This window comes from Natator depressus, chromosome 14 (genome assembly GCF_965152275.1).
Source record: "Natator depressus isolate rNatDep1 chromosome 14, rNatDep2.hap1, whole genome shotgun sequence".
NCBI classification, from domain to species: Eukaryota; Metazoa; Chordata; order Testudines; family Cheloniidae; genus Natator; species Natator depressus.
Window position 1 is genome coordinate 25502021 of NC_134247.1, and position 16797 is coordinate 25518817.

General features: G+C 44.9%; 1 protein-coding gene across 7 annotated transcripts in view; it reads left to right on the forward strand.

Annotated features, from left to right (window-relative positions):
- MYOCD (myocardin) overlaps positions 1-16797 on the forward strand; it is a 92336-nt gene that overhangs the window by 18429 nt on the left and 57110 nt on the right. For all 7 annotated transcript variants that reach the window (XM_074971165.1, XM_074971160.1, XM_074971163.1 and 4 more), the window contains exon 2: positions 15722-15787. In XM_074971165.1, the coding sequence (XP_074827266.1) occupies positions 15722-15787 (66 nt within the window). The remainder of the gene's footprint in view (positions 1-15721; positions 15788-16797) is intronic.

The window sequence follows — 16797 nt, forward strand, 5'->3', positions numbered from 1 at the left end:
GGAATAGTTTTCCAACCAGTTATGCACCCACTTTATAGTAGCTTCATCTAGGTTGTATTTCCCTAGTTTGTTTATGAGAAGGTCATGAAAGACAGTATCAAAAGCTTTACTAAAGTCGAGATATACCACATGTACCACTTCTGCCCTATCCACAAGGCTTGTTACCCTGTCAGAGAAAGCTCTCAGGTTGGTTTGACATGATTTGTTCTTGACAAATCCAGGCTGGCTGTTACTTATCACCTTATTATCTTCTAGGTGTTTGCTTGTAAGCAAATTGATTGCTTAATTATGTGCTCCATTAACTTTCCAGGTACAGGAGTTAAGCTGAGTGAGTCATAGAAGCCATTACTTACAAACTGTCTGGAGCATTCTCAGGAAGGCTCACCAGTTGGGCATAAGCTTCTCCTAAGGCCTGTTGTTTTTCCTAATGGTCCATTATCTTGAATAGGCCCTTCACAGCCAGCTATTTAGACTGGAAACATTTTGCCTAGTGGGTGTTGGCCAGGTGTAATTATTTTTGCAATACAGATACATAGTCAGTATTTATAACTTCAGATACAAAAACGATACCTGCATACATATAAGATAATCATACTGAGAAAATCATAACTTTTCCAAAACACCTCACATGACTCGTCTTGTACAAAATGCATCATAATTCTGCCATAATCGTATCATAATAATATCACTGTGACGAATATGGTGTGCAGTGTCACACCCTGTTCTCCCTGAGTAGCCCGGCGCCCTCATCAAGGGATCCTCAAGGGATTAGGGATCAAAGGATGGCTGCCTAGAGCCTCATTAGTCTTGCCTAGAAGGCTGCTAGGCTTAGCACACGGCTCCTCAGACAGACCACACTATAAACTTGAGTCAAGCAGCACATGGCCAGCAATTAGCACCCAACAACAAACTAACAGACAACAAAGTCACCCCAGGGGTCATGTAGTTGTTCCTGCTTCACTTGGAGAAGTCCTTTGCAAAACTCCCATTTGCTGCCCCTGTGTGCTGCCCCTGTTCACTGGCCAGGCCAGGGCTCATCTCTGGATACCTTTGGGCAGACAGTTCTGCTCACAGTCTCCAAGAAACTGCCATGGAAAAATTGAGTTGACCATATTTATCATGGAGGAGCAGGCAGTTGGGTGACTGCTGCTGTCACATTCGTGCTCCTGGCTGATATTGTGTGTGTGCAAAAGTGGATTAAACATAGTGCTAGTTAGCAAGGATGGTCTAGTGGGGAGGGCACTAGACTGGAACTTCAGAGATCTGGGTCAGCTGCAGAGTTGCTCTGTGTTCTTGGGCAAGTGACTTACTCTACCTAGTTCCTCATCTGTCAAACAGGGGTCGTACTTCTCCACTTCCCAAGGGGATGGGAGGTTAAAACCTATGTATGATTACAAGAGCTCACATGCTATGGTGATGGGGCCAAATAAGTACCTAGATAGACTGTCTCTGTGACATTGCCTGGAACAATGGTGTTTTCTGGGTAAGAAACGGTGCAAAATTGTGTGGGGAATACTTTGCTACTTTTTGCGTAGTAATTAATTTCACATTTGAGTGTGTAGGAAAACAGTGTGCACGTAGACTGGCCCATGTGTTGAGGCTGCATTATTACTCACAGAAAAAAATCTAACTTTGCTTTGCTAAGAAGTGCTGGAATTTGGCAGGAAACCATCCTCCCATGTGGGGTTTTCACTAAATATTTACTTTTGAATGTAAGACACTGTTTGTATTCAGAACATGGAAAAGTACAAAGCAATGACATTTCAAGTAGCATCATGCTAAGGAGGCTCCTTTGGAAGTGCCGTTATTATTCGGCTCCATTTCAGACTTCAGGGACGTTTCATTCTGGATACTACAAATTGTTGGCAGAAGCTGAAGGTTAATGAAGAGGAGAGCTGATCTGGACACCGCCCCCCCCCCCCGGTCAATGAATCATAGAAATATAGGGCTGGATGGGACCTTGAGAAGTCATAAAGTCCAGTCCCTTGTGCCGGGGCAGGACCAAATAAATCTAGACCATCCCTGACAGGTGTTTGTCCAATCTGTTCTTAAAAACCTCCACTGATGGGGTGTCACCTCCACAGGATTGGTACTGTGCCCCCAGCTTTGGTTCAGTCTTTTGGAGGAACCTCTTGAGTGTGCCAGACTCTCAATGGGTCTCACTCTTCCATCAGGGTAGGCCATGGCCTCACCACCTCCTAGAGCAAACCGCAGCAGCTCCAGTTCTCATGCTTCACACCGTCAGCTCTGGTCAGTGAATCCAACTGAGATAGATCCCTGGTACAGACTTGTACATGCTTCAGGGATTAATGCACCTCACCAAGCATTTGCAGGGGCACTCAAAACAGTCGGGTCTATTAGTCAGCTGGAACACAGCACTGAAAGTCCTTAGGTTAGCATAGAGAAATGAAGGTTAAAGTGAAGCCCACGTCCATTATGGTTAGCCCAGAGCCCAGCCCAGCCCAGCTGTATTGAACCCCATGTTCAGGCTCTGTCACTCTCTCAATCTGACCTCCTTGGTCAGTTCCCAGGTGAGAGCATAGGCACGGGGCTGGAGCACCCATGGGAAAAAAATAGTGGATCCTCAGCACCCACTGGTGGCCCTGCTGATCAGCTCCTCCCCTCCCTTCCAGCGCCTCCCACCCACTGGTAATCAGCTGTTCAGTGGCATGCAGGAGGTGCTGGGGGGAGATGGGGAGGAGCAGGGGCAGAAAAAGGCAGGGTGGGAAGAGGCGGGGTGGGGGTGGAGCCTTTGGGAAAGGGATGGAATGGGGTGAGGGCCTGTGGCAAAGCAGGGATCGAGCACCCCTGGGAAAATTAGAAAGTGAGAGCCCCGACTCCTGCCAGCCGCCAACTCGAATCCTCCCCACCTCATACCTCTCCAGTCCTTTGTTCTTGAGCTGTGGGGGAGGGGTTGCCCCACCTCTCTGCTGAGAGGTGGGGAAATCCACCTCCCTCTGGGTTGCTGGTTGCTAGGTGTCAATATCCCTAGACTGGTTTTGTCATTGTCTTCTTGGATTCTCCATGAATATGGGGTTGGCGTTGGCCAGTCATTTCTAATGACCCATTAAGGGTCAGACAGCCAGGTGACATTCCAACCTATGTCTCTGAGCCTGTCCTTTTTCTCCACACTGAGTAACAATGCACAGTGTAGGGGAAACCGAAGCACACACACACTTCAGAAACATATTACAGAAAATTCTCACTTCATCACAAGGGGATTCTACAACTTCCCCTGGAAGCGTATTCCAGTGCTTAACTAGCCTTATAGTTAGAAAGTTTTTCCTAATCTCTAACCTAAATCTCCCTTGCTGCAGACTAAATCCATCACTTCTTCTCCTGACTTCAGTGGACATGGAGAACAGTTGCCCACCTTCCTCTTTGTAACAGCCCTTAACATATTTAAAGACTGATATCTGGTCCCCCCTCAGTCATCTTTTCTCAAAATTAAGCAATCCCAGTTTTTTTAACCTTTCATGGACGAGGCTTTGTGAACCTTTTATCATGTTTGTTGCTCTCCTCTGGGCTCTCTCTAATTTGTCCACATCTTTCCTAAAGTGTGGCACCCAGAACTGGACACATACTTCAATGGAGGCCTCACCAGTGCCAAGTAGAGCAGGACAATTGCCTCTCATGTCTTACACACAACATGCCTGTTAATACACCCCAGAATGATTTTAGCCTTTTTGGCAACTGTATCACATTGTTGGGTCATGTTCAATTTGTGATCCACAATAACCCACAGGCCCTTTTCAGCAGTACTACCGCCTTGCCAATTATTCCCTGTTTTGTAGTTGTGCATTTGATTTGTCCTTCCTAAGTGAAGTACTTTGCACTTCTCTTTATTGAATTTCATCTTGTTCAATTTGGACCAATTCTCCAATTTGTCAAGATCATTATGAATTTTAATCCTGTCTTCTAAAGTGCTTGCAAACCCTGCCCCCCATTTGATGTCATCTGCAAATTTTATAAGTAAACTTTCCATGCCTTATCCAACTCATTAATGAAAATATTGATAAAGTACTGGTAGAGAAACAGTACTGAAGAGAAACAGTCAAATGAAAAGGAGTCCCATTTAATTACATCACATAAATGCAGACAATGAAATGCTGATAAATTTTATAAGTGCTTGTTTACAAGTACTAGAAGGCTAAATGCTAAGAAGTATGAACGTGAGTGCCTGGTATTAAATTATGATATTGGTATAATAGGCATCACAGAAACATGATAAAACAATGATAATCAACAGGACATGGTAATACCGCGGTATGCAATATATAAGAATGACAGACTAGGTCATGCTGGTGAAGGAGTCTGGAAAAAAGCATACAGTCAAATATAGAAAAATCTTAAATGACTCAAATGGTACCATAGAATCTCTATGGATAGAAATTCCATGCTTGAATAGTAAGAGGATAGCAGCAGGAATATATTATCGATCACCTGACTAGGTTGGTGACAGTGACTGTGAAATGCTCGGGGATATTAAAGAGGTTACAAAAATAGAAAGCTCAGTAATAATTGGGAATTTCAACTATCCCCATAGTGACTTGGTATTTGTCACCTTAGGATGAGATGCAGAAATAAAGTTGCTAGTCACCATTAATGACTGCTCCTCGGAGCAGCTAGTCCTGCAAATCACAAGAGAAGAGGCAATTCTTGATTTACTCCTAAGTGGAGCACAGCATCTGGTCCAAGAAGTGAATAAATCAGTAATAGTGACCATAATGTAATTAAATTTAGTATCCTGTGGGAGATGGGGGTGTGACCAGGTGCTGAGGATAGACCACATTGAGAATGTCACACTTAGGGCAGATTGCAAGAATCAGGGCAGACAATCCCCCAAAACTGGTGGTTTATTCTATAATTAGATTCACCTAACCAGTATCAAAAGGGCTTCTGCAGGACCACACTGATTAACCAGAAGCCAAACACATTCCCCCTTTATTCATACCAGCCCTTGGTTCCCATACAGTCAAACAGATTTAATATAATGAGAGGTTATGGAAAACCCAATTCACCCATATGTGAGGTTCCACTAATCCCAAAGAATCAGACACTTACCCCCAGGTCAATATGTATCTCAGATCTTACCCAAATACCATGCTGTCAGCCAATCCTTAGTAAACTAACTACAGATTTATTAAGAAAAGAAAAGAAAAGAGTTATTGAATGGTTAAAGAATCATATACATACAAGTGATTTTCAGTGTTCTTAGATCAGGATCATAGCAGTGATGGAATAGACTGCTTGTTTGCATAAGTCTCTCTGGTAACTTCCAAAAGCTTGGATGGTCCTCAGCAATGTTCCTTCTAATTTTTTCCATCCATGTGCAGAATAAATTTTGTTATGTGCACCGAAGTAATGTGCGGATGTATGCCTCCAGTAGAAACAAAAAACCTAGATATAATATATATTTTTTAAAAGTTACCATAGGGATAATTACTCCAGCCAGGAGAGGTTAGGCATTTTAGAACTCACTATTCAAAGAATTAAATTTAAGTGTAAGAGAGAAATAAAAATTATGAAATGCATAGATCAGTCCAAAAACTAAAATAATACACTTTGAAAGAATAAAATTACAGGAAGTACCGAGAAGTAACAACAATAATACAATGATGTATTGGGAGGTGAGTGTGAATGACTGTATGCGTGTGAGAGAGACACAGAGACTCTGTGTGTGTGTGTGTGTGTGTGTGTGTGTGTGACACAGAGACAGTGTGTGTGCTGGCTTCTGGGGAAGTTTCTGAGAGACACTGTGCACTGTCTCTTTAAGGCACTCACTGAAAGCTCTCCTGCTCCTGAGCCATGTCCCCCCTCCCCCGCTCTGCAGAGATGGGGTACATGGGCATGGGGGAGGGGGAGAGACAGAGTGTGTGTGTGAGAGAGAGAGAAAGAGAGACAGAGACAGAGAATGTGTGTGCTGGCTGCTGGGGAAGTCTCTGAGAGACCATGCGCTGTCTCTTTAAGGCACTCACTCACCGCCTGGAAGGCTCCTTCAGACCTCAGACTACAGTGGCTCCGAGTCCTGATCCCTTTCCCCCCACCCCTGCTCTATGAAGGTGGGGACAGGGGCGGGGGGAGGGGGACACCCTGACATCAGCACCATCTCCCGCCAGCTCTGCACAGCCAGCAGGAGGGTCCTGGGAGCAGCTGCAGGAGCAATGTAGCTGCAAAGCAGCGGGGAGAGGGGCACCTGAACACATGCTGCCGGATGTGCGCGGCTCTGCTAGTCAAGTGCATGGCACTTGAATCCCTCCTGCACTGCAGCCTGACCACGCAGCTTAGAGGGAACACAGGACCTCAGTCCATAGTTCAAAATGCTCCTTTTAGTTATAAATCCACAGTCCAGAGAATTGGAGCAGGAATGAGGCAAAATGGAGATGTCTCAGGTGTAGGGTGACCATATTTTCCAAAGGGAAAATGGGACACTGTGCAGCAAAATCAAATGGGACAAATGCCCACTTTTGCCAAAAAAGTTGGGACAGCCAGGACAGGGCTTAAAAAAGGGAATGTCCGAGCCAAAATGGGACGTATGGTCACTTGACTCAGGTGTCTTTTATATCCTCTGCCATGTGCATGCAAAGTTACTGTCCCAAACAAAGCCCATAGCCCCTGTGTATGGAAAGTTACTGACAAAGATGGAGTCCAAGGTAACATGTCCACATCACGTGTCCTACATGGTTTGCTGAATCACAGGTGGTGGACACTGGCTCCTCACTGTCTGCGGCATCCCCAGCAAAAGCCTACCTTTGACAGGATGAGATTCTTCAATGATCCACTGTGAGATTGGAGTGTCCTTAATTGGCCATCAACACATAGCTGGCTAGCCCGGATGTAAATCTATCTGGGGGGTGTCACTGAGGGATACAACATATGTTTGAGATATAGATACATAGCCAATATTCATAACTTCAGATACAAAGATGATACAAGCATAGAAACAGGATAATCATACCTAGCACTTCATAACTTTTCTATTGATACCTTACATGACATACTTCGTACAAGATTTATGGAAATTGTGTACTATGGTAATAACAGTGTTATCAATGGTCACCTTTCTTATACACAGCATCACACCCCCAACACAAAATTGATGCAGAAAGGGGTGTCCAAGACACTGCTGAATACATCCTAGAAAATTTCCATTCTCGACTATGCATCATTACAGCTTCCAATCCAGTATTAGAAGTATCAGTGTGAAACAGAAATGGTTTATCATAATCATGTCTGACTAAAACAGGCTCTTTCTTTGTAAGGTTCATCATGGGAGGAACAATGTTACTGCACCCCTTTACAAACGTATTGCAATATTTGGCTATTCCATTAAAGGATTCTTCAGCTGTTGTAACAGTCTCTACATGTTTCATGTGACCTTGGCAGGAGTTCATGAAAGTTATCCATATAAGCTCTGGCAAGTTTTTGTAACCCATTTAACATCAACTCAATGTAGATATTAATGTTCTCCATAGTGTAGGTGTCTCGGCATTTAGCCATGAAAGCAATGAGATGGTGTGCCTCAGTTTCCCTTTTCATACAGCAGTTCAAGTTTGTAATGGCTTTTCTTCTGTGAGAAGTTCTAAGATTGTTTACAGGTATCAGCTATAAATTATCATTACCATAAGGCTTTTTAACAAGTAGGGTGTTCTTATTCAATGAAACAGCATAATCATAAGGGTTTTTAACACAGAGTGTGTTCTCATGTACCATTCATAAGAACATAAGAATGGCCATACGGGGTCAGACCAAAGGTCCATCTAGCCCAGTATCCTGTCTTCCGACAGTGGCCAATGCCAGGTGCCCCAGAGGGAATGAACAGAGCAGGAAATCATTGAGTGATCCATCCCGTCTCCCATTCCAAGCTTCTGGCAAACAGAGGCTAGGGACACCATCCCTGTGCATCCTGGCTAATAGCCATTGATGGACATATCCTCCATGACTTTATCTAGTTATTTTTCGAAGCCTGGTATAATCTTGGCCTTCACAACATCCTCTGGCAAAATGTTCCACAGGTTGACTGTGATTTCTGTGAAGAAATACTTCCTTTTGTTTGTTTTAAACTTCCTGCCTGTTAGTTTCATTTGGTGACCCCTAGTTATTGTGTTATGAGGAGTAAAGAACACTTCCTTATTTACTTTCTCCTCACCAGTCATGATTGTATAGACTTCTATCATATCCCCTCTTAGTCATCTCTTTTCCAAGCTGAAAAGTCCCAGTCTTATTAATCTTTCCTCCTACAGAGGCTGTTCCATACCCCTAATCATTTTTGTTGCCCTTTTCTGAACCTTTTCTAATTCCAGTATATCTTTTTTGAGAGGGGGCAACCACATCTGCACACAGTATTCAAAATGTGGGCTTACCACCAATGGCTTTTCCCAAAGGTTATACACATTGTCTTTGGGGGGGTTGTATTTCAGGGTTTGGTGAGGTAATAATGTAAGGGAATTTTGCCTTCTTAGGGTTAATTTGTCTTTCTCACCTTCAAGAACAATTCTTATGCCACCTCCCATTTCTGGAGGGTTGAGCTCAGAGCTTTTTTGTTTAAACGAATCTACTTGCTGATTAAGTGTGTCCTTTCCTAGCAGCTCAATTTGCATAGACATGGACACCACGCTGTTTATTAGTTTTCAAATTCTTAGCCACTACCAAGTCAAAGACTGGTCTTAAAGAGACACAGTCAATTTTCACTAACATGTCAGAACTAAAGTGCTCTTGACTTTCAACTACAAATTTCTGCTTCCACATGAAATCAGATGTGCATGAGCCCACTGGGCAACTACAGGACATACTCAAAGGATCCTGGGATGGCTGATTTGCTTGGAGAACACGGTAATCTAGCCTCCCTTCTGAAGCTGAAATATAGGCTGCATGCCTGGATGCACAGATGCTGAGGCATTGGTTTTCACTGCAGAGCTCATGAGGGGGATTCCCACAACTGAGCCATTGTTTTTAGGTGACAAATCTGAGGAACTGTCCCAGATTGAAGTATTGATAGAGGACGTTTTGGAACAAATCAATACATTAAACCAGGACTAGATGGGATTCACCCAAGAGTTCTGAAGGAACTCAGATATGAAATTACACAACTACTAACTGTGGTGTGTAACCTGTCACTTAAATCAGCCTTTCTACCTGATGAGTGGGGATAGCTAATGTAATGCCATTTTTTTAAAAGGGCTCTGGAGGCGATCCTGGCAATTACAGGCCTGTAAGCCTAACTTCAGTAACAGGCAAAATTGGTTGAAACGATAGTAAAGAACAGAATTATCAAACACATAGATGAACACGATTTGTTGGGAAGAGTCAACATGGCTTTTGTAAAGGGAAATCATGCCTCACCAATCTATTATAATTCTTTGAGGAGGTCAGCAAGCGTGTGGACAAGGGTGATTCAGTGGATGCAGTGTACTTGGACTTTCAGAAAGCCTTTTACAAGGTCCTTCACCAAAGGTTCTTAAGCAAAGTAAGAAGTCATGGGATAAGAGGAAGGTTGTCTCATGGATCAGTAGTAACTGGTTGAAAGATAAGAAACAAAGGGTAGGAATAAATGGCCAGTTTTCAGAATGGAGAGAAGTAGTGGGGTCCACTAAGGATCTGTACTGGGGGACCTGTGCCGTTCATCATATTCATACTTCATCTGGAAAAAGGGGTAAACAGTGAGGTGGCAACGTTTGTAGAAAATACTAAAGTACTCAAGATACTTAAGTCCAAAGCAGATTTTGAAGAGCTACAAAGGGATCTCACAGAACTGGGCGACTGGGCAACAAAATGGCAGATGAAATTCAATGTTGAAAAGGCAGAGTAACGCACATTGGAAAATGTAATCCTAACTATACATACAAAAGGAAGGGGTCTAAATTAGCTTTTACCAATCAAGAAAGAGATCTTGGAGTCATTGTGGACAGTTTTCTGAAAATATCTGACCAATATGCAGCAGCAGTCAAAAAAGTGAACAGAACGTTAGGAACCATTAGGAAAGAGGTAGATAATAAGACAGTAAATATCATAAACCCACTGTATAAATCCATGGTGCGCCCACATCTTGAATACTGGGTGCAGTTCTGGTCACCCATCTCAAAAAGGTATATTAGAATTAGAAAGGGTGCAGAGAAGGGCAAAAAAAAATCATTAGGGGTATGGAAAAGCTTCCATTTGAGAAGAGATTAAAAAGACTGGGACCATTCAGCTTAGAAAAGAGACGACTAAGGGGGGATATAATTGCAGTCTATAAAATCATGAATAGCGTGGAGAAAGTGAATAAATGTTATTTACCCCTTTACATAACATGAGAACCAGGATCATCCAATGAAATTAACAGGCAGCAGGTTTAAAACAAAGAAAAGGCAGTACTTCTTCACAAAATGCACAGTCAACCTGTAGAACTTGTTGCCAGGGGATGTTGTGAAGGCCAAAAATATAACTGGGTTCAAAAAAAATTAGAGAAGTTCATGGAGGACAGGTCCATCAATGGCTATTAGCCAAGATGATCAGGGATGCAGCCCCATGCTCTGTGTTCCCTTTGCCTCCCACTGCCAGATGCTTGGCCTGGATGACAGAGAATGGATTATTCAATAATTGCTTTGTTCTCTTCATTCCCTCTGAAGCACCTGATCCTGGCCACTGTCGGAAGACAGGATACTGGTCTAGGTGGACCATTGGTCTGACTCAGTATAGCCATTCATATGTTCTTATGTTATGTTTTTATACTGAATAGTACCAGACCCCGAACTGACCCCTGCGGGACCCTACTAGATATGCCCTCCCAGTTTGACAGCAAACCATTAATAACTACTTTTTGTGTACAGTTTTTCAATTAGTTGTGCACCACCTTATAGTAATTTCATCTAGACCGCATTTCCCTAGTTTTCTTATGAGAATGTCATGTGGGACTGTTCCAAAAGCCTTACTAAAATCAAGATATCACATCTACTGCTTCTCCTCTCTCCCCACCCCATCCACTAGGCCATTAACCTGTCAAACAAGGAAATTAGGTTGGTCTGGCATGATTTTAGTGGAAGTTTGTGTGAGATTTTAGACGTCGAAAGTAGGATTCTAGGTCACCACAGAACTATATCATGTTTGTGGGCCTGGAGGGACAAAAGAAGAGGCCCCAAGATAGGACAGACTCTTCTGCCGGGCTAAAAGTTTAGCTGGAAAGATTAACAATATTGTTGGGTGGGTTAAGGGAACTACTGTTGTGGCTCCTTGTCTAGTTAGACAAGCCATTTACAACACAAACTTTGCTTCTCTGCAAAGGAAAAAGGACACTAAACCATCTAAACTGCTACATGCCACAAGGAGCCACAACAGTAGTTCCCTTAACCCACCCAACAATATTGTTAATCTTTCCAGCTATACTCTTAGCCCAGCAGAAGAGTTTGTCCTATCTCGGGGCCTCTCCTTTTGTCCCTCCAGGCCCACGAACATGAAACAGTTCTGTGGTGACCTAGAATCCTACTTTTGGCATGATTTGTTCTTGAAAAAAATATGCTGGCTTTTACTTATCACCCTATTATCCTCTAGGTGCTTACAGATTGATCGTTGAAGCATTTGTTCCAGGATCTTTCCAGGTATTGAAGTTAGGCTGACTGGTCTATAATTCTCCAGGTCCTCTTTCTTCCCCTTTTTAAAGATAGCTCCTATGTTTGCCCTTCTCCAGTCCTCTGGGACTTCACCCATCCTCCATGAGTTCTCAAAGATAACTGCTAGTGAAAAGAAAAGGAGTACTTGTGGCACCTTAGAGACTAACAAATTTATTAGAGCATAAGCTTTCGTGAGCTACAGCTCACTTCATCGGATGCGTAGCTGTAGCTCAGGAAAGCTTATGCTCTAATACATTTGTTAGTCTCTAAGGTGCCACAAGTACTCATTTTCTTTTTACGGATACAGACCACATGGCTGATACTCTGAAAACTGCTAGTGAGATTGCTTCAGATACTTCCTTAAGTACCCTAGAGTGAATTTCATCAGGCCCAGCCAACTTGAATACCTTCAACTTATCTAAATATTCTTTAACCTGTTATTTCCCTGTTTTTGCTTGTGTTCCTTCCCCCGGTTGTTAATATTAGGTTTGTTGGTATCTGGTGCCCATTAACCGTTTTAGTGAAAACTGAAGCAAAATGGGCATTAAACACCTCGGCCTTTTTGATATCAGTTGTTAGCTCTCCTTCCCGCTAAGTAGATAACCTACATTTTCCTTTGTCTTCCTCTTGCTCCTATTATATTTAAAGAACCTCTTCTTATTGCCTTTAAATCCCTGGCTAGATGTAAATCATTGTGTATCTTAGCCTTTCTGCTTTGTCCCTACACACTTGTGCTATTCTTTTGTACTCCTTCTTAGCAATTCATCCATGTTTCCACTTTTTGTAGGATTCCTTTTTGACATTCTGGCCATTGAAGACCTCCTGAAGGAGCCATATTGGCCTCTTCTTTCCTGCTCATCGGGATAGTTTGCAGTTGTGTCTTTAATATTGTCTCCTTGAACGACTGCCAGCTCTCCGGAACTCCTGTTTTCCTTGGATGTTCTGCCCAGGGGACCTTATCTGTCAGTTCTCTGAGTTTGCTAAAGTCTTGGGGTGCTAAGGCTGGGGGTTCTGCTCTAGCTAGGGCCCTGTGAAAATGGAGGAATTTTTTTTAGAAAATTCACAGCAGTATCATGGGTAAAGTATCAAATTTCACAGAATATGCACAGAATGCAGTTGGGGAAAGGTCACTGCTACAGTCTTTCGCATAAAACTAGCCTCTGAGTCCCCCCAAACTAATCCTCTAACATGATGCTGCCACATGCTACAAGCTGCACTGAGCATGAGACCTGCACACACGGATGCCTGCTTCCACCTCCCCGCTGAGGCCACAGCTGCTCATGGTCCAAGTGGCAGCAGCAGAGCTTGCTACTCTGCCTTTTTCTTCCCCACCGACACAACCTAAAATGGCAGACAGAAGGAACGCAACCAGATCACATGACCCTGGTCTCTTCATTTCATTTTGATTTTGTAAAAGTATTGGAAAATTTGTGGTATTGGGCTAATTTCACAATTTCCATGCAGTTCATGAAATTGTGATTTTCACAAGGCCTTGTCTATGGGCTCATCTCTAGTCAGGAGATGAGTATGCCATTATATTATGTCCATGGAAATACACGTATCCCTGTTAAAATCTCTAACTCGGTGCTTAATTTGTGCCAGGGCTTGCCAGGGCTGAGCCCCCGCACCTCTAGGCTCGCCAGTTCATAGCCCAGCACTTCTGGGCTTGCTGCATCAGTGATGAATGTAAAAAAATTGCTCGTGCCCCGGCACTTTGAGCCCTGGCCTCTTTCATTACAAATTAAGCACTGCTCTATCTACTGAATTTCTCCTAATGGAGAAAACTGTTCAAAAATCAGTATTCTGGCCTCAATGCAATGAAATGGAAAGGAGAGCAATCCTGGGTACACAGTTTCCTTTTTCTTTTAATTACATTTCTTTGAAAAACTGCGTGATAAATAACCAAAAGAGAGAGGGTGTCAAATGTATTACTATAGCCAGTCTAGGCAGTGCGACTGCAGTAGTAAGAGAATACACACTCTACCATGCAGTGCCTCACAGACACAATATACTATAACACATAGGCTCTATTACAAGGAGTGTGGAGGAGCCTCTCTCAGCAAATTGTAACTATCAACAGGGAGTTGGCACATCTGCTTTCATTGTCACAGAGAAGCCAAGGTCTGCGCTGTTCAGTGACTGGTTCCCATCCGCCAGAGCTTTCGTTCCAAGAAGAAGTGCTACTAGTGATTGACATTTTATCTAAGTAGTCACTTCTTAAATGTACGGACCTAACCTCTCCTAACTACGTTATCTAGAGCCCCCCAGCAAACAGAGCCACATGTCGGCACCCAGGGCAAAACATCATGGAAAAAGAAATCATGCAGCTAAAGCCCCACGAGGGTGAGTGTGGCGAGGGTTGTATTCACACCTAAGGGAGGGGTTAGCAGCAGCACAGTGCCACATGGAGCTTCAGGGTTTCTGAGGTGCTTCCACCTTCAATCTAAGGCCAAACCCCAGATCCCAAGTATGACCTCAACTGTGTGAGTTGAGCTTGCAATCCCCTGGGATAGTCCTGGGGCCATTCCAGTGCCATGAAATCTTGAGGTGATTCAGGCAAAAGGTCATCTCTGTGAACACTGAAATAGCCAAGTGCCACCAGCTTACACAGCTCCAATGCCACTGTAACATGAAATTCCAGCCGCCCCAGAAGGGCCTGTGCCGGGCAGCAGGGCAGGCAATGCACTAGGACCAGCCCCAGCTCTATCCCTGCCAGATGTACACACTGTGTTAGATCTAGGCTTGGGGTTGGAGACCTGCATTTTAGGTTGGCTCAAATAGCACAGCTACAGCCTGGTTGTCCCCTTTGGCCCACCTTGTGCTGAGCACTCGGCTGGCATCAACTGGGCCAAGACTAGCTCAGCAGCAGCTTCCAGCCAGGTTTCAGTAACACAAAATAGATGTTTTAATGCTACTGACCTTGTGTTAGACACCATGAACTGAAGGACAGGCTCCATCTCCCGTGTGTGCAGCAGGTGAGACCAAAGTCCTCCACCCTGCTGACTCACACCCCTGCTCACTCAAATGGGGTCAAGGACCCAGACCTCCACAGCTCTCAGTCTCTACATGCCCAACATATAGCAATCCTGTGCTGCTTCGTGGCCACCATATGGTGCCCATCATGAGGACACTGACACAGGTGCTAAAATAATGACTTCCAGGGCAGGCCAGAGGACTGTCTGCACCCTCCATGCCAACAGAACCCCCCACATCACAACAACTTCCGCCCGAAGCAGAAAGCCTAGCCCCCTCATAATCCTCCTCTCCATCTGCCCCTGCCCCCAGTATGGGGCTCTCACATATCCCACCTGCAGCGCAGCAGACGCAAAGAACCCATGTTATTTAGGTTCGATGTTTCCGGGGGAGGTTCAGTGTGGCTGAAAGCTCTCACACCACTCCAGGAATTGCCGTGCACTTTGGTTTCATTCTGGGTTTTTTGGTTGCCCTGAAGCAGCACGTCCCAAACTATTGAACGCTGACCCACCTTCAGGAAAATGAAAACAATCACACCCCATGCAAGGCCTCCATGTGTGGTTAAAAGTCTCCCCTTCTTAATGGATGCCCCCTGGCCAGTCCTTGACACGCCTCCAGCATGCCCTGCGCTATGGGAAGCACTAGGACAGACCCTTCCATTCCTTTCGGACATGCTGGGATGGGTAGTGAAATAGTCAGCAATGGTGACATTACAAAGTATAATGAGCCAACCCCATTTTACTGAATGAGGCAGCTCAGAGCTCTGTTTCAGGTTCTCTGAATTTTAAATTGTTGCCCATTTGGAAGGTTTTCTTTCAAGCTGTGAGTGCTCTTTTTAAATGAAATTTGAGACTCTGGAGAACAGTGAAGAGGCCCTGTCTGTGTCCTCTCTCACCTGCTGGTCCTTCTGCCCTTCAGTCCGGGAACGCTGCCCTACAGACACAGGTATTGAATAAAACAGGATCACAGTGATGCCTCAGCACCTGCTTTGCAGGAACTCCCTTGCTAATTTTCAGGAACACCCCTCCCCTCAGGGGATTCCTCTCTCAGTGACAGAAAGGCGTTGGGCTTGTTGCTGAAAGCTCTCTCCTGGGGCTGTTCGCAGAAAGTTACTTGCTTCAGGAAAAAGTTTGCATCTCTTTCTGACACTCTTTCTCTAACAGTTTTACAGTTACGGCTTCAGCAGAGAAGAACCCGTGAGCAGCTGGCAGACCAGGGCATCATGCCACGTGAGTACCTCACCTACCACTCTCTGTGCCACATGCATCACAGAGCTAGAGCACAGCCACCAGTAGTTCCTGCAGATGCTGCATTTGCCTCCTGATGCTTATACGTAGCTGCTCTCCAGCACCCCCCGCATGACTGGGTTTCACTCTCACCCCTGGTTAGCAGGTTAGGCTCTGGGGAGGACCCTGCTACCTCCACGCTGCTCTAGCTGGCATTTGAGCGCTATGTTTGGATATCTGTTATGTGGGTTATAATGCAGAGGCCTCCTATGGCTGTCAGTGGTGCTGCCCCGATTTACACTGGCTGAGGATCTGGCCTGCTAGCCATCATCCTTAGTAGAGTTTTAGTCCCACTCTCTTGTGTATTGCAGGTCACCCTCCTGTTCTGTTCAAAATCTCTATTGTAGGTTAGCACAGGCCTGTCTGGGACAAGCAGTTTGCTGCATGGTCAGAGCAGGAGTCTGATAACACATCTGAACCTGCAAAGTGCTGGGTCTCTCCTGGGGGTGCTCATCACCTGGCAGGTTCGGGCCCAGAGGCAGGAAACAGGCTGGCAAATCAACAGCAAGCTGCTGGGAGCTGTCTGGGATTTTCTGCTGGAATGAATTTCCCTGGAGAGGGGAGAGGGGGTGAAAGTGATCATGATTTTTCTCCACATCTCAAGTGGTTTATGGCCTGGTGGTGGCCAGAGTCTCCCTGTCACAGGGCAGTGCCATGCAGTCAAGGCTGCACAGCTTGCTGTTTTATGTCAAAGAGGCGTTTAAACGAGTGTGCTAGTTTCCCCGACCATGAGTCAGCAGGGACTGTGCTACCTAGTGGGATTCATACCCAGCCCTTTTCCCAGGCACAGCCAGAACTCCCCAGCAGGTGCGTAGCCAGAGGCCAGCTGGCAGCCATGCTGAGTCAGTGCATCTCCTGGGGGCCACACCTGCTCCGCATCCCCTGGCCCCTGGATGAGTGGAGCACACGTGTGGCTGTGCCCTGCTCAGATCCCCCTACCTCCTAAGCAGATT